The sequence below is a fragment of the Carassius auratus genome, chromosome 10 (genome assembly GCF_003368295.1).
Source record: "Carassius auratus strain Wakin chromosome 10, ASM336829v1, whole genome shotgun sequence".
Taxonomy (NCBI): Eukaryota; Metazoa; Chordata; class Actinopteri; order Cypriniformes; family Cyprinidae; genus Carassius; species Carassius auratus.
The window spans coordinates 18,592,405-18,610,669 of record NC_039252.1 but is presented as its reverse complement, the minus strand read 5'-3'; the positions used below and the strand labels follow the sequence as shown (position 1 = coordinate 18,610,669).

Below are 18,265 nucleotides of genomic sequence, written 5' to 3'. Positions count from 1 at the left end.
TATCGATTTAATTACATTTTCACACTCCCTTTCTGCCCCATTGGTGTCTGACCCCATAAACACCATAGTACTTCCTAATTGTTTTTGCAAGACCCCTCAGAGGACACCAGATGATGCTAACCCTGAATATTGCTACAAGTGTGATTGCAAGATATAATAATTGCTGGTTATAATGTTCATCGTCTGTCTGACTATGTCCCGTATTATTTTTTCTGAAAAATCCTGTCATATGCGAACAAATTGACAGTCATCACTTATAAGCTACTACTAATTATTGTAGAAACGTAATTTTCTGTAAAGTTGTTTTGTAATGATTTGTATCGTAAAATTTGTAGCGCAATACAAATAAACTTAAACAAAAAATTACAGATATGTCTTTTACATTGACACACACGACTCCAGGCTCCTGTTAAAGTCTTTCCGGAGTGCTCGCTCTGCGCATGCGCACCAATTAATCCTGATCAGCTCCATCATGGCGGCGAGGGGCCATGTGCAAGACCCTAACGACAGGAGACTGCGACCCATTTACGGTAAGATTCACATCACACTCCTGAGTTTATACAAACCTAGCTGGTCTGACTAGTGCTTTAGGACCGCCCTGTGCGTTTTCGAGAGTAGTAAAGGGCTGCAGGAGCTGTGGAGAGCCGGTGAGGCCTGTGGAGCTGAAGCCGCGGTGTCGGTTCGGCTGCGGCGCCGGATGACAGTGCGTCCTCACGCGGTCACACGCTGAAGTTTCAATCGGTAAAATAAAGCCTGTTTATAGCCCATCTAAACACTGAAATACTGTTTAAATATCCAGATATCATTGATTTAATTTGATCAACCAGCCCATTACTTTCTTGAAAGGTTAAAGAGATTAACAGACTCAATATGAGCCATTTGTGCTTTATTTTTTTCTATGGGTTTTTATTTGTATAGAGTCTCAGACAGATGCTTTACATGCTTAATAATTTATTAATGCTGTAATAACTTGAGTGGTTACATTATAGATGCATAAAGCTGAGCTTTGTGGCTAAATGATCTGAAGATAGACCCGCTTATTGTCTTCCAGAGATTAATTGTAAGTCTCTTTGTTAATATTATTTTGAGGTATTGCGTTTTAATTTGGGAAATTTACTCCAAAGCTGTGCAGAAATGCCCTTTAAATGGCTTTAAATGCCTGAACCCTAAAACTTTGTTGGTCTTAGTGCATAGCCTTGTGGGACACCACTGACATTTGTGTTTTATCTTCCAACATATGATATCTTACTGTATGTCTGAGTGTATGTATGTCAGTGCTTGTGCATTTAACAAAATATTAATGCGTATGTTATGCTGTTTACTTCACAAACTCATTAAAATATGAATTATTGGTGTACAGAGTCATATACTTGTACATTAGTTTTCCTTAATACACTTTAATGTGGAAAGGTAATGAAACATTTAGCTTTGCGTTAAGTTCATTTAATATTATATTTTGGTTTAAATCATTTCATTTTTCCATTTATTTTTCATTGTTTTCCATACAGAAAAAACAAGAACAGATTGATGAACTTTTCTTCAAGACTAAACAATTTGCATGTAGAAATGAAGTCCGTCTAGCATTCCCTTAGACCTGCTAGGTAAATGATAGAAAGAGAGATTAATTCATTTATATTTAAGTCTATAATTGTTCTAATTTAACACAAAGATAAGCATTTCCAATGCATCTTGTCAGTAAAGATGCATGGTTATTGCATGATATGATTCTGCCTTATTGACTTAAAACAGTTAACCCACTGTATAAACATTTAAGACACAACTTTTAATAAATTCTTTTATATCATATTAGATTATTAAATACATTTATATTTAATTATATTATTCAATTCATTATATAATGTTTTAATAGCAACCAGGGACAGAATTAATCATTGCAGTTTTTTTAAACATAATTCCAGGTTCTTAAGTTCAGACTCTGCAGATATGTGCATCAAATTGCATTGACTTAAACAGCAGATTTTATAATACTACTTTTATTTTTTAATGATTAATGATTCGCTATTGTTCTGCTACACTAGAGATGCCACTCTGTGCATGTGAGGTTTATCACAATCAATAGATCAATGACCCTTTATTCACGTGGAAGTGTTCTCTTGTCGAAAGACTTAAACTACAGTCTGGCCTGGTTAAATTTGGCATTCAGCTGTCGTCAGACATGGCCCTGTGTTCTTTTAGCAGAGACTTATGGGAGGGGAGGGGGCTCATGCACTCCGGATCGCATCGAGCAGCCGGTGAGAGAACGTTCTCACAGTCAGGGGTCTGTGTGTGTTTCTGCAGCCGTCTGGTCCTGATCACCAATGCTCTTATACCCTAACTTGTGGTTTAGTATACTGGATGTACAAATTCCCCGTAATACCTATTTTGAAAGGGTCATATTTCTCTTTTTTTGTAGCATTTTCTTCACCTATAATGTTACTCGAGGTTTCTTGTGGCATTTAGTTTTCTATTGACCATAAAGAAACTGATTTGTACCTGCATGCGTACTTTAAATTCTAATGATGTATTGGCCTAGTGATGTGAGACTGGCAGTTTAGAGTCATAAGGTTTATCAGTCTTATTTTACACTTTAATGATGGAAACACATGGTTATTGTCTTTGGTAATTGTCAAAGATGTTAGTAACTTCCTCCCCAGTGCTGTTTTGTTGTATTGAACATGTTTTTGTCTTCTAGATTACCTGGACAATGGCAACAACAAGATGGCAATCCAGCAGGCTGACAAACTGCTCAAGAAGCACAAAGATCTGCACTGTGCAAAGGTGTGTGAATTATTATTTTTTATTTATTTATTTTTTACTCCAGAACTCCATGACCAGCTCGTCATATTAATAGGAAACACTAGGGCTCAACTTTGGCGTGGGAAAATTTTGATTTTATAAAATTCTTCCGATAGAGATTGTGATTAAAAATGCTTTATTTTGTTTTATATTATTTTATGTTTTTAGACAGCTGCAGGTTTGGCAACAATATTTTTTTTTTCAGTAATTAGATTTTATATTGTAATATTTATATGACAATAAAATAATAAAATGTTCATTACAATATTATTATTATTATTATTATTATTACTATCATTAAATTTATTGAATAAAATATAATAATATATTGTAAAATATAAAAAACAAATGTTACTGTAAAAATTATTTACAAATATTATAATTTGACAGTACAACTGTAAAATTGCAGTACTTGCAGCTGTAATAATTTCTTCATGTTCACGCATTAAACAATCAAGTTTTACTTTGGCAGAAAAACAAAGCTAAATCTTTTGTTTGAACATGCATTTGACAATTGCACTAAGCCATATTGTGGTTTAGATTTTATATGGATTATTCATGCAGTCCCAGCAAACACAGCGTCCAGTTTAATTTTGTTTCGCTCAAGCTGATTGTCACAAAGAATTAGCAGAACTGATGGATTCACGTCATTCTTCACATGATACTGTGGACCGTGGTCAACACAGAAAAAAACATCATGAATTTGATCTTCTAGATCAATGATTTAGCTCCAAACTCATGCTTTGCTCTTGTTTGGCAGGTCTTGAAGGCGATCGGTTTGCAGCGCACCGGCAGACAGGATGAAGCCTTCACATTGGCGCAGGAAGTGGCCGTTCTCGAACCCACAGACGACAACTCTTTGCAAGCACTGACCATCCTCTACAGAGAAATGCACCGGCGTGAGTGTTGAAAGAACAGACACAGAACCTCATGCTAACAAATTATGAATTTCATTTTTCTGTCCTCACTGGAACCGAAATGCCATTCAGAGTATGTTTGCTTTTAATATGCAAATTGACATGGAGCACAAACCCAAAAACTTTGTCTACAGCCGAGTTGGTGACCAAGCTTTATGAAGCTGCAGTCCGGAAAGTTCCAGCGAGCGAGGAGTACCACTCTCACCTCTTTATGGCCTACGCCCGGGTCGGGGAGTACAAGAAAATGCAACAGGTTTTGTTTGTGTCCTCTCTGTGATCAGTGTTTGCATCCTGTTTAAAAAATATATCAGGGCTGCATTGTTTGTGGGGGAAAAAAAGTTTATAATTTGTTAATTCAGTAAAAAAAAAAAAAAAAAAAAGCTCCAGGTTTGCTGTGGCTGTTTGTAGGGCTGCAAAATTCAAAAAAAAAAAAAAAATAGACTATATATCAGTATCACGGTAATAATAATAGTAAAGTAATAATAATAATAGTTAGCATTGTTGTTATTGTTGTTTATTACTATTAAAAAAATCAACAAAATAGGAATTAAGATATATTGCTACTTATTCTCTTTAAAATATAAAAAAATCTAGTATTAAAGTTTTATAATAATAATAATATTATTTATGGATGTCTTAAATATTAAACAATTTAACTTTAATTTTGCTGGAAAACCAGAGGGAGCCATTATTATTATTATTATTATTTTTATTATTATTATTGTTGTTGTTTTAATTTTTTATTCATTTATTATTTTTAATTGCAAAATTATTAAAAAATAAATACTATTACTAATACTATAATACTATTTATTATTATTATTTTTTGGCTTTATTTATGCATTTTCAAACATCAAATGAAAAGTTTTTTAGTGGATTTTAGTGCAAAAGCACAGGGAGCCCTTATTATTATTGCAAAAATATTAAACCAAATGAAGATCAATATCCACTTTAAAGTATAATTATATATCAAGTATTTATTGAAAAATATTGTAGTTATTTTATTTTTAAGTTGAAGTATTTTTTTTGCTTCATGTATGCATTTGCAAATGTTATACCATCTAGCTTCTATTTTGTTGGTAAACCACAGGCCCTTAAAGCTTCTCTTTTTGTTGACAACAGCCATTTCAATTTGCATTTAATTTTCGGATGTTGGTTGTTCCCAAATGCACATTAGAATCGATTGTAGTTTTAGTAGGGTTGCATAGTTAATCATGAATCTCTAAAATATATGTTTGTGTTTAAAGACTGACTTTTGTCTTTCAATTCTGACAGGCTGGAATGGCGCTGTATAAAATTGTCCCAAAAAACCCTTATTACTTCTGGTCAGTGATGAGCTTGGTGATGCAGGTACAGTGATGTTTTTTCTCACTTACATAAACTGTGCATAGCAGAGAGGAACTCATGCAGAACAAAATAAAACAACATCATCAATGCAATTTGTGTTTCAGGCCATCTCAGCACAAGACGAGAAGCTCTCTCAGACCATGTTCCTGCCGCTGGCTGAGCGTATGGTGGAAAAAATGGTCAAGGAGGAGAAAATAGAGGCAGAAGCTGAGGTAGGACTTCAGTATCAATAATCTGTTTCTGATTTCAGCCGTATGGAGTTTATGATGTATTTTCCATCTGCCGCTCCAGGTCCAGCTGTACTTCATGATCCTGGAGCGTTTGGGCAAATATGTGGAGGCACTGGATGTGGTTCAGGGGCCACTTGGAGGTGAGGTGAAAACACGGTGTTCTTCAAAAGAATATTCTGGGTTATTTCCAGTTGAATATCTTTGTGTTGCATGTGTGACGTGCTGCCAGTTACAAGAGATGAGAAGCAGGTAAACAAGAACAGCAACTCATGGGGGTTTGTCTCCGTATAAGAGATAAAAATCGATGCATCGCGATTCTCATTTTGATTCTGAGCTTCGTTTTTAACCAGATGCGCAATGACGCTGAGTTTGCTTTAAAAACACCAACAACAAAAAGTTATCAATGTGTCTGTCCAGTAACTAATCATGAACGCACCGTTCGCAGAGAGGCATTTCAGTTGTTCACGCTGGACTGTCTGATTTAAAGGAACAGTTCACCCAAAAAGAAAATGTTGTCATTGTTTACGCACCCACAAGTTGTTCCAAACCTGTAGTAATTTCTTTTTTCTGTTCAACATAAAATATACTGATAATGTAACGTAATAAAAATATATTTTTTTACCTTACTATGGAAGTACACCCATCAGCTGTGTAGTTGAGATGTGTTCTTCAAAGTATCTTCTTTTGTGTTCGAATAATTATACCAGATATATAATTGCAAATAATGTGCAACCATTTGCATGGAGTGTTTTTTTTTTTCTTTCTTTTCTTATTTATACATTTGGTCATTTTGCCTGGTGTTTTCTCCCTCAGAGAAGCTGACCAGTGAACTGCAGAGCCGTGAGAACAAATGCATGATGCTGTACCGCCGTCTGGAGCGCTGGGCCGAGTGCAACGCTCTGTCCTGCAAGCTGCTCCTGAAAAAGTGAGTCCACCATTGAGACGTTTTCTATCTGTTTCTTGGAAGTGATTTAACATAAAGAGCAATTTTGGATCGAAATCGTTCCATCTGAGCAATGCATTTTCAGTATGTAAGATGTTTTTGTGTCTCTCCGCAGCCCTGACGACTGGCAGTTCTACATATTGTACTTTGACTCTTTGTTCCACCTTATTGATCAGAGCTGGGCACCTCCACAAGAAGGAGCTCAGTAAGTAGACAATTCACAATATTTAACTGGGAAAGAGTTTTTCCACACATGATTGCTAGATGTAATTGGAAATCCCATGCATATTTAGCACAGATTGCATACTAAAAGGTATAGCAAATCTATTCCGAACACATTTTGTTCTCTCAGTTTCATGCATGCTGTGTTGTTTCTCTCACTTCTTCAGTTCTGCAGAAGGGGAGGTGCATGCCTCCACAGCCCAGGCCATCAGCTTCATGAAGGACCGAATAGCCACAGAAGAAGCGAAGGAGTCCAAGCATCTGAGAGGGCCGTACCTGGCCCGTCTGGAGCTCATCAGACGGCTCCGAGAGCGCAGCTGTCCTGAAGCACAGCAGCTAGGTACACAATGGGTTAGGACTCTTTAAACACAACACAGGCTGCGTGTTTGTTGTATGTTTCTGACGTGTTTTCCTGCCACGATGCAGGTGAACCTCTTGAGCTCATGTTCCAGTTCTTTGTGAAGTTTGGAGACAAGCCATGTTGCATCACCGACCTGAAGATCTTTCTGGATCTTCTCTCACCTGACCAACATGTGCAGGTAATCTCGATGAGAAGCGTTCCTGTGGCTCAGTGGTAGAGCATTGCGTTAGCAGAGCAAGGTTGAGGGTTCGAATCCCAGGGAACACATGTTAGGTAAAAACTGTTAGCCTGAATGCACTTTGGATAAGTGTCTGCTAAATGCATACATTTAAGGATCAGTGCATCACTTGCACCAAATAAGAAAATCTATTTTATACATGTGCGTAAACGGTTGCCAGAAAAACAAATGAACCATTGTCAGTTTTCTGATTTTTCTGGTCATGAAATTTGATTTGATCTTCAGTTGGTTTATGGAGACAGTCCACAAATTGTCTATAAATGAACAAGATATAGTGCTGAACATAAGAGTGGGCGCCCATCCAAGATCTCTGCTAAAGCACAATGTTTAATGCTTGATAAGGTCAAAAACAACCCTAGAGCAACAGCTACAGACTTGAAGCAGTTTAATGAATTATATTTGGTTTAGAAACATTATTTCAAAGATAGTATGCAGTAGTAATATTTTGCCTGATGCGCCCTCTTGTGGTCTCAGGAGAGAAGCCAAAAGCTTTTTTTCCCTCTTTGACTAAAATGATGCCTGTTGAATTTGAATATAGTTTGCATATTGATGGTACAAAATTTGAATTTAGTTTTTCAGCCATTTTGACAAGCCCAGTGTGAATGCTTCAACATATAAAAAATATTCATCACAAATGAAGTGAGTGAAGCAGGTCTGGGGTGGGATGGGTGTATTAATAATGAACTTTTTTTTGTTTAGTTTTTTATAACTAAATAAATGAATGTGTTAAACATATAGTAAGTTTGTTGTGACTGTCTCAGTTCATCAACAGGCTAATGGAGGCCGTGCCTCTGTGTGCTCCAGGAGAGGATGGTGTTGCTCTTCCAGGAGACACTCGAGCTCTTCAGAGACATCTGTGTGTGACCCAGCTGAGCCGCAGTCTGGGTCAGCAGCACGCACTCAACACCGAGGGCAAACTGAGCCTCATCAAACAACTGAAGGCACATTACCAGCACGGCTTACAGTTCGGTAAGCAGATGACTAGGCAGGTTGAACTCTGAAGATTTCTTCCTCTTTTTTTTTTTTTATGATGATACCAGTGCTGTCAAACGATTAGATTTAATCTAAACTAAAAGCTTTTGTTTACATAAAATGTGTGTGTACTGTGTAAATGTATTCATATTTATATAAATACACAAACATGCATGTATATACCATACTTAAGATTTTTTTTTCTATATTACATATATTTACATATAATGTAAGTTATATGAATTTATATACATGTAACTATTTTCAGAATTAATTTTTTGTGTTTATGTATAAATATACACAGTACATGCAAAAACATTTATTTTGGATGCATTTAGTCACTTGACCGCACTCAATAATACCAGTGTCTTGATATTTATGTCACTTTCTATGATACTTTGTACATGTATTTCTATTTGACTTCTAATGTTCAGTTCTGGTTTTCTTTCTGTTGTAGGGAAGTCCTGTTTAAAAACCGAGCTGCAGTTCTCTGATATGTACTGTCTGATGGCGGCTCATGTCTTTATAGACCTGTGGCTGGAGACGGGTGAGTCTGAGCTCATTCCCACAGTCAGCTTGATTGAAAGTGTTCATGTTTTGATGTGAATGTGCTGTGTCTGTGCTGCAGGTGATCAGAACGTGTTGTGGCAGTGTCTGGGGCTGTTAGAGGAAGGTCTCTCCCACAGTTCCTCTAATGCTCAGTTCAAACTGCTGCTTTTGCTTCTGTACTGCCGTCTGGGGGCTTTTGAGCCGGTGGTAGATCTTTACTCCAGCCTGGACGCCAAACACGTCCAGCACGACACCATAGGGTACGAACGTGTCTTTTATTAATATATTAAAGGTAACATTGAATTGTTTGTGAATGAATGTATGTCACCCTGGAGCACAAAACCAGTCTTAAGTGTACATTTTTCGAAATTTAGCTTTATACATCATCTTGAAAGTTGAATAAATAATCTTTCCATTATTAGGATCTGACAGTATTTTGGCTGAGATACAACTATTAGAAAATCTGAGGGTGCAAACAAATTGAAATATTGAGAAAATCCTCTTTAAAGTCCAAATAAAGTTCTTAGCAAAGCACATTACTGATCATAAATTAAGTTTTGATATATTTATGATGGGACATTTACAAAATATCTTCATGAAACATGATCTTTAATTAATGTCCTAATGATTTTTGGCATAAAATAAAAATCTATAGTTTGGACCCGTACTATGTTTTTTTTGGCTATTGTTACAAATATACCCAGAGTATTGACTGAGTATTGATTAAGTCTGCTTTTGTGCTCCAGGGTCACAAATGTTCCCACTGTGAGTAAGTGAGGAACAGTGTTATTTTAGTACCATTTATAATTTTTTAAATTTTAAATATGTTTTGTACTATTATATTCATATATTTTAGTTTAAGTTTTAGTGTGATGTGCTTTTTTATTTACATTTTTATAATATTTAATATTTCTGTTTATCTTTAATTCTGTTCGGTTTTAGTAATTTTAGTATGAAAACCTATTTAATTTCAGTTAGCTGCTGAGGCAACATTTCTAATTTTCATTTAAATGTATTTATTTTGTTAAATCTTACAATATTTAGATTTTAAAAAGTAATATTTATTAGTATTTTTTAATTTAAATATTTATATTTAACAAAAATCTATTTTTAATGGAAACTTTTCACAGACTATTATGGTGCATTTCCACATTTATTAAATTATAGACGGTTTCAACGGCATCAACATAAACAAACGTTAATGCGCGTGAGCGCTTTTGTGGACCTAACTTAACTTCCGGTAGACTCCAAATAGAATCAATAACAACAGTCAAGTCCCTCTAGAGTAGATATATAACAAACAAAATATGTTTGCTGCGTGGATCAGGCGGACTTAATAAAAATGCAAATTCATTCTTTGCCAGCAGGAGATGTTTTAAACATAGACATAAAGCGCGAGAAATAGAGGTTTCCCCAGTAACAGCTGTAAACAAAGCAGAGCTGGTACGCTCACACGCTGCTTTATCAGGCATATAACATGCAAGTGAAGTCCTACTTCAGAAATACAGCGATATAAAAACAACTGTGCCTCGTTTTGATATTTAAACATAAATGTAAGGAATTATTATTATTAAACGTGCAGTACGTTACCTAATGTTACGTTACTCATGTTTATTTAACGAAGCCTTTTTGAAAATCTATCAGTTTTAAAATTGTGGCGAGTCTCCAAAAATAAATAAATGTATAAGAAACACATCCCGCAGCACGTACAACGACCTGAGCCCAACTTCAGTCTACTCCTCACCTTGGCTTTAACTGCGTTTGTAGATGGCACCGTAGCCAGACCGATATAACACAGACCGGAAGTTAACTTAGGTCCAGGCGCGTGCGCCCGATGAAACCGTCTATACATTTTATATGTGCATATATTTTATGTATAATATTTTGAATTATTTATTTTTTTAGCTATCTTTATATTTTCAGTTCAGTTTCAAACTATCACTGTTGAAAAAAGTTTTTTGTTTACATGCACCATAAATAAAAGTTGATTGCCATGTGTGCCAAATCAAAGTACAAAACAATAATAAAAGTAATACACTTTTAATTGATTGAAGGTCATAATGATTGAAGGTAAAGTGGAAATAAAAGAAGAAAGTTTAGGGATTAAATCACATTAATGCATCACAGTGTGTCCTGTTAGGTTAAATGTACTGAGCATGTCTCATATTAACACCGATCTCTTGGTTTTGTCTTCATCCAGGTATTTATTGACCCGCTATGCAGAGTCTTTGGGCCAGTTTGCTGCTGCTTCCCAATCTTGTAACTTCTCCCTCAGGTTTTTCCACTCGAACCAGAAAGATGTACGTTATCATTCTGATTAACGAATCTCCCAAAGACGACCTTTCTGTCATCATATACTCATGCTTAAGTTGTTTGTTTCCTGCAGACCTCAGAATACATTATTCAAGCATATAAGTACGGGGCTTTTGAGAAAATCCCTGAGTTCATCGCCTTCAGGAACCGACTCAATCACTCGCTGCACTTCGCCCAGGTGCGCACGGAGAGGATGCTGCTGGACCTCTTCCTGGAAGCCGACATGTTAGTCGCTTTACCTGTCGTATTTTCTGCATTTTACAAGTCAAAAGTGATTTTGTTGATCGTTGTCTTTTCATCGCACAGATCGTCGTCTCTAGAGGAGAGTGTAAAATCAATGTCTCTATGTCCAGAAGAGGACGACATCCCTTGGGACAGCTTAAGAGATAACCGTGACCTGACTGTCCTCGTCAGCTGGGACCCTAAGGACCGGTACGAACGAAGAGACCATCCTCCTGACCTATCACACGTTTTAAGCATTGGTTTGTTCTAATAATGCTCACAAACCGCAGGCAGCTGAACGAGGAGCACAAGCAGCGCTCTCTAGAGGAAGACACCCTGTGGCTGAGATTGAGGTCGCTCACGCTGCGTCTGATTGGCTGCGTCTCTGCGCTCGCTCATCCACCGGCATCACGCAACTCTGAGAAGACGACTGAAAACGGAGTGGCGGCCAAACCGTCTTCTCTACAGTCGCTGCTCTCACAGCTAGAAAACACACTAAACCAAGCCACGCAGCTCACGGAAAAACAAACACAGGTCAGAACCCTTACAGACCCGTGGTTTTTATCTAAAATCTTGCTCCACATAACTGCATATGCATCATGTAAGTTTTATGGCGACATATTACTTGCATATAACGTGCAATTTAAATAACTTTTTTTTTTGTGTGAAAATAAACCCAAATTTGTGTGCTTTTAAAAATAATAGCCATTACCTTCACCTGTTTTTTTTCTGTTGTAACCAGGATGTGGGTGAAGAATATTATTTTATATATATATATATATATATATATATATATATATATATATATATATATATATATATATATATATATATATATATATATATATATATATATATATACTACTATAGTATTAATTAATATTTTGTAGGGGTGCTCCGATCACGATCAGCCGATCGTTATGCGCATCTCTCAGTAAAGCCGGTTCTCTAATCAGCGGTTAATTCCATCAGGTGCGTGATTTCACATAGAGCCGCTGTTACTACACAGAGCCATTGTTAACTGAGAAGATACACCAATAAACGCTGAAAATGAAGTGGATTTGCGCATCTTCTCTATTAACAATGGCTCTGTGCAGTAACAGCGGCTCTATGTGAAATCACGCACCTGATGGAATTAACCGCTGATTAGAGAACCGGCTTTACTGAGAGATGCGCATAACGATCGGCTGATCGTGATCGGAGCACCCCTAATATTTTGAATAAGCTTTGTTTACACACATTTTGAATTTTAGTTTAACTTGTCATGTTGTACGGAAGTTCTAAGCGGCCATGCATTATTTTTTTCCTTCATGTTTTCTTTTTATCTCTTCATAACAAAAGTTGTTTTTCTAGTTATAAAGACTTAATTTTCTCTGGGGTGTTGTACATTATCTACTTTAAGTTATTAAGTATTAAGTCGTTATAACGAGAAAACAACTTTTGTTATGTCGCGATAACGAGAAAACAAGAAAAAAAAATTATGCATGGTCGCTTAAATTTCTGTAATGTGATGTTTTTAGTAATTATTTTTCTTTTGTGTAATGATTATATTTTATATTTCTATTTAGATTTATTTTTATTTCAGTTTTAGTCATTTTAGTACTTGATTTGTTTAGGTTAACATTTGTCATTTTAGTTTTTCCATTTAATCTAATTGTTTTAGTTATATTGTGATATCATTGTTGATTTTATTAGATGTTTATCTTTTCTATTGCGCTTTATTCAGTTTTAGTTTTAATGTAAGTAATTGTTATACTTAGATTGGTTTTAGATTTCCGTTAGTTGCCAAGGCAAAAAATGTAAATGTATTTTGTAAACAAAAGTGCTTCTTAATAGTTTTAGTCCCAATAAATGAAAAAAAATATCTTGTTTTATTTTGATTTTTCATTTACAGTGTTAAACACTCACAAAATAAATAACCTCAATAAAAAAAATTTGATTACCTTGTGTAATTGTACACAATTTTCAGAACCTATATTGGATATGAAATTGTAAGTTAAGTCAGCTGTGTGTGTGTGTGTGTGTGTGTTGTGGTTCTCAGCATCAGTACCCGTTCGTGGGTCCCGTGGCGTCTCGTCTGGCTCAGGCTCTGTCCAGCGGCTGCTGTCAGTGTCAGCTCTCCTCTCTACAGATCCCTCTGCACCTCCAGGAGCTCCAGACCACCGGCCTGGGTTCGTTACTTCACACCTCCTTATGTACAGCGTCCATCACACAATCCTGTTTGATTTTGACAAATATTGCAATTACTTTTTTTTTTTTTTTTTTTTTTTTTTTTTTTTACAATTGTAAGTCTATTTTTCTGGCCTGAAAAAGATATATACATTATATGAAAGCTGAATAAAGAATCTTTCCATTGCTGTATGGTTTGTTAGGAGGACAATATTTGGTCGAGATAAAACTATTTGAAAATCTGGAATCTGAGGGTGCAAAAAATCAAAATACTGAGAAAATCATATTTTAAAGTTGTTCAAATAAAGTTCTTAGCAAACCATATTACTAAACAAAAATTGTTTTGATATATTTACAGTAGGACATTTGCAAAATATCTTCATGGAACATGATCTTTAAATTTTTTTGGCATAAAAGAAAAATCTATAATTTTGACCCATACCATGTATTTTTGGCTATTACTACAAAATATACCTCAGAGACTGCTTTTGTGCTCCAGGGTCACACACACACACACACACACACATATATATATAAATTCAGTTATACAGTTTATTACATGGTATATTACATTGTTACATTATGTACAATATTTTTTATTAGCTCTTTAATCCTTAAATTTAATTGGACTTATGATTGTATTACATTAATTGTATCTCCTTGTATTTTCAGATGACTCAGCAGAGCTCCAAACACAAATATCTAATCTTTTCAAGTCTTTAGCAGTACAACTTCAAGGTATGTTTAACATTTTTGTACATATTTGTGTAAATAAGTCTATGCGAGCACAAAAATAATAGAATTAGTAATAATAATGCAACCCACTTTCACTATCCAATCAAATCCTGATGAAAATAATTCCAAACTCTGTGTGTTCCTGAAATTATTTGTTTTCTGTGGATGTAACCAAGTCCACGTGAGCACGGAACATAATTATTATTATTAATATTATTATTATTATTATTATTCAGCCCACTTTCATTATCCAGTCAAAGCCTGATGAAAATAATACACATTACAAAAGTTAAATGTTGTAGTTGGGTTAAATTAAAAAAAAATTCTGCATGCTTTTCCAGATATGTTGGAAAAATGTAAAGGTGACCTATTAGAAGTTAAAGACGGTCAAAGCAAGCCGCAACCATTTTTACTGGAGAATCTAGTCTACTTTGTTGAAGTGAGTTTCTCTCCATCACTGATACACAATACATGACTCTGTTGAGAAAATAAAAATAATTATTATTTTTATCTGATGGTTCCAGTCCATTTGTATCGTCCTATGGGTGTCTAATTACTGTGGAAGTGTCCTCCGGCCCTTAAAGTCCAGTTTACAGAAGAAGAAGAAAAAGAAAAAAGAAGCCAGCACTGTAACGGTAGTAACAGTTCTGATTTTTGTTGAACCTCTCTCTCTCTCTCGAGTCAATATTCATGCAGTGTAGGGTTGCAGGGAATGTGGGTCAGTTTTGTTTATGAACTGATTTGTGTCTCGCACACAGCCGCCGGTGCTCTCGGCCTATCAGGAGTTCAGCAGCAGCTTGCAGAGTCTCCTCAATCAGGCGCTGGAGCACATCAAGAGCCAAGAGATCAGCCTGACAGCACTGAAGCTGGAAGCCCTCAGTCTGGAGGGACAAACCCTGTCTGAGGTGCGTCTCTAAAACATTAGCAGCATCCAGTCTGGTCCAGTGTATTCACTTTTATTTTGAATTGGTGTTTATTTTTATATTTCTCATTTTAATAGTTTTGTATGTATATATGTGACCCTGGAGCACAAGAGCAGTCTTAAGTCTCTGGGGAATATTTGTATCAATAGCCAGAAAAACATGGTATGGGTTAAAATCATTGATCTTTCTTTTATGCCAAAAATCATTAGGATATTAAGTAAAGATCATGTTCCATGAAGATATTTTGTAAATATCCTGCTGTAAATATATCAAAACTTAATTTGTGATTAGTAATATGCATTGCTAAGAACTTCATTTGGACAACTTTAAAGGTGATTTTCTCAATATTTAGATTTGTTTTGTACCCTCAGATTCCAAATTTTCAAATAGTTGTCTGAAATATTGTCTGATCCTAATAAACCATACATCAGTGGAAAGATTTATTCAGCATTTTAGTTCTTAAATTTTTTTTTTTAATCTTTTTTTTGTTATTCTATTTTTTTTTTTTAAAGTATTATAATGTAATTATAATTAATAATTAAATGTTTTTTAATCATATAATTGAGTTTTGTTTAATTAATTTAAGGAAAGAGGTTCCAAAAATACCTTTCAAATAACAAAACTTTAAAATCTTGAAGAATCATCTTGATTTTATATTGATACATCTTGACAATCTACTCACACTTGATATTTATAGATTTAATCATCATTTAATTAATTTATTGGGTTCTTTCAAATTAAATGTTTTATATATAAAAAAAAATATTTAATTAAAATAAATTTTTTCAGGATTATTAAATGTCTTAATTTTTTTTTATCTGGTTTCATAAATTGTGTAAAGCTAGCTAAATGTGTATGTGTGCAATCAGGTTGAAACTAGGTCATGATGCTTCAGAGAAAGCGTTTCTCAATTTTTGACCACTGTTTTCTCGCTTCATTCAGGCAGAAGAGACCTTCACGAAGACTGCCATGGATAAGGTGCATAGCAGCTACCTGCGTTCGCTGCAGGAGATCGGGGAACTGTTAAAGAAGAGAGCGGACACGTTAAAATCCTTCAAAGTCTGAGCGCTCCATCGATCCGGTCCCCGACCCGCATTGCTCCACGCGACAGAGTCCTCGGCCCCTAACGCAATCCTCCCGTCTCAGTCTGTGAACTCAGCTGGTCTCGTCTCCTTTTCCTATTTATCCGTCTCATTACTCACGTACAGACACAGGCACACTGTAAAGTTCAACAACGGCTTCAGCACAAACATCAACGGTGCTCTGCGCAGCACTTTTAAGTGGAAACGTAACATTCATATCCCTAGCAAAACAAAAATAAGCAATTTTAGAAGTACTGCTATAAATTATTGTACATAGTTTGAAGATAAAGAATATCAACGAGAACTCCTTGGCGAATTAAAGTGAACTGCTTTGTCTTTTTGTCGATGTCTTGCGTTATCGTCTCTCTCACTTCCCAGCCGTAAACCTCACGATTGACGGTTCATTTTCAGACGACACTCCAAAGCAAAATAGTGCCGCTCCGTATCGCAAGTAGCCAACTTCCAGACTGATGCAATCTGCGACGTGTTTACGTAGCCGTTCGCGATGCACAACCAGCCAAGAGCTACGCTTCGTCCCGAGGAGATTTCACGCAAACTTTTCGTCAGGGTGGCACGAGTATCCAGATGCTTTGGGTGCTTCTATTGCGATATTTGTTTGTATGTTACAAATGACTTTACTTGAGCCGCAAGCGTACGAAATGTAGCTTTCCCGATTGTTTGTTTGGAATTGCCACATGTGAAGAAAAATAGCATTTAGTGCTACTCGAGGTTTGGGTAAGTGTGTGTTTGTTTGTTATCTTTTGATTGATGGTAAAAGACATTTATTCAGTCATGTTTGGAATTAATTTTATGAATAACTGAATCAATTGGTTGGGGAAACGTTGTTTACTTTTTGAAAAATTGTCGATTGCACTGATGATGTCCCTTAAATGATGAGGTTTTAATGTTGTTGCATACCAAAAAATTTCGAAATTAGCCTTTGCGTTAAAGGGTTGGTTTACCCCAAAATAAAAAATCTGACACTTATTCAGATACACCCTCATGTAATTCCAAAACCATTGGAAATTCGTTCATCTTCGGAACACAAATAATATTAATCGACTGTGAGAGACTTTTGTCCCTCCATTTAAAAAGTCTTTCGCCCAAAAACACTGATGATTTAAAACATTTGTAAAGAGATTTAGCAGTGTAATCCAAGTTTCTGAATAAACACAATCATTTTATGTGCTGAACTGATTTAATTGTTGCTTTTATTCACTTACAACAGAAGCACAAGCTTACTTGCTTGATATATGCATACTTGTGAATTTTCATTGGTTTAAGCAGGCATGCTTGGGTCGTCGTTACCAAAAATAAACCTTCTTTGTCGCTGAATGTGAATAAAAGCCTAAAATAAATGTGTTAATCTTCAAAAGACTTGGATTAAAGTCGATCAAATTGTATGAATTTATTTTACGAACGTTTTGGGTGAACAGAGTTGGACGGAAACATCTCAGACTTGATTTAAAATATCTTAATTTGTGTTATAAACCAATTTCTTACGGGTTTGGACTGAAATGGTGAGTAAATTGACTGAATTTTCATTTTGGGGTGAAATAATCCCTTAACCTCGCAGTAGAGTCGAAGGTAGGTTTTTATACGACTGATTTGTTGATGTCTACCGGGAAGTGCAACTTGTTTACAATGTTTTCAAGCACCGTTTGAATCATGTTTCTAGCATGTGTAGTCCGGTGTGCTACAATCTACTACAGGCTTTCACCGCTTTATATCTGCTCGGGGAGGATGGAAAGACGCTTTTCTCTTTTTTATTTTGATGTTCTTGTGTCGCTCCGGGACTGAAGGGCTCATTTGGTGTCCTCACCCTCACAAAGACTGAGGAGGTCAAGAGCTGGTTGGAACTGTGTTGGCTTATCAACTCTTTTGTTAGGGAAATGGAGAAAATAAAAACACTGGAATGTGAAAAGGAGGTTTTTTTTAAATAAAAAGTAATTGTTCCATATGCTGTGTCTGCTTTTGAATTTATTTATTTTGCATTTGCACATCTTTATCTCTAAAGTTAACATGAAATCAAAAGATTTTTGGCTACTTTAAACATTTTGATGGTTTCATTGTGAATGATTTAACATTGCATTATTTTAGGTTTACCTTTAAAAATTATTTGATCTTAAAATATTGCTTTTGTATTTTGTTTAATATGCTACAGGATGTTGACATGAATTTATTCAATGATTAAAATTGTATATTGTATACAAATGTACATAATTTAAATATAATCACGTAATATA

At 35.5% G+C, this 18,265-nt stretch overlaps 1 protein-coding gene across 1 annotated transcript; it reads left to right on the top strand.

Moving 5' to 3' along the window:
* Nucleotides 1-472: 472 nt before the first annotated feature.
* On the top strand, nt 473-17,979 carry LOC113110178 (N-alpha-acetyltransferase 25, NatB auxiliary subunit-like). Its single transcript, XM_026274220.1, has 24 exons — nt 473-530; nt 2,693-2,778; nt 3,557-3,695; nt 3,848-3,966; nt 4,989-5,063; nt 5,165-5,272; nt 5,352-5,430; nt 6,104-6,215; nt 6,349-6,438; nt 6,623-6,795; nt 6,882-6,994; nt 7,816-8,023; nt 8,484-8,573; nt 8,655-8,835; nt 10,776-10,875; nt 10,962-11,113; nt 11,195-11,320; nt 11,401-11,644; nt 13,152-13,281; nt 13,952-14,017; nt 14,356-14,453; nt 14,539-14,649; nt 14,773-14,919; nt 15,880-17,979. Exons 1-24 carry the CDS (start codon nt 473-475, stop codon nt 16,000-16,002), a joined length of 2,928 nt encoding a protein of 975 aa, XP_026130005.1. The 3' UTR covers nt 16,003-17,979.
* The last annotated feature ends 286 nt before the right edge of the window (nt 17,980-18,265 follow it).

Excerpts from the sequence above, each read along its gene's own strand:
- LOC113110178 (XM_026274220.1), top strand. The coding sequence starts at position 473 with ATGGCGGCGAGGGGCCATGTGCAAGACCCTAACGACAGGAGACTGCGA. Across the intron at positions 14,454-14,538 it reads ATCTAGTCTACTTTGTTGAA|TCCATTTGTATCGTCCTATG; the intron begins GTGAGTTTCTCT and ends TGATGGTTCCAG. Across the intron at positions 14,650-14,772 it reads AAGAAGCCAGCACTGTAACG|CCGCCGGTGCTCTCGGCCTA; the intron begins GTAGTAACAGTT and ends TCTCGCACACAG.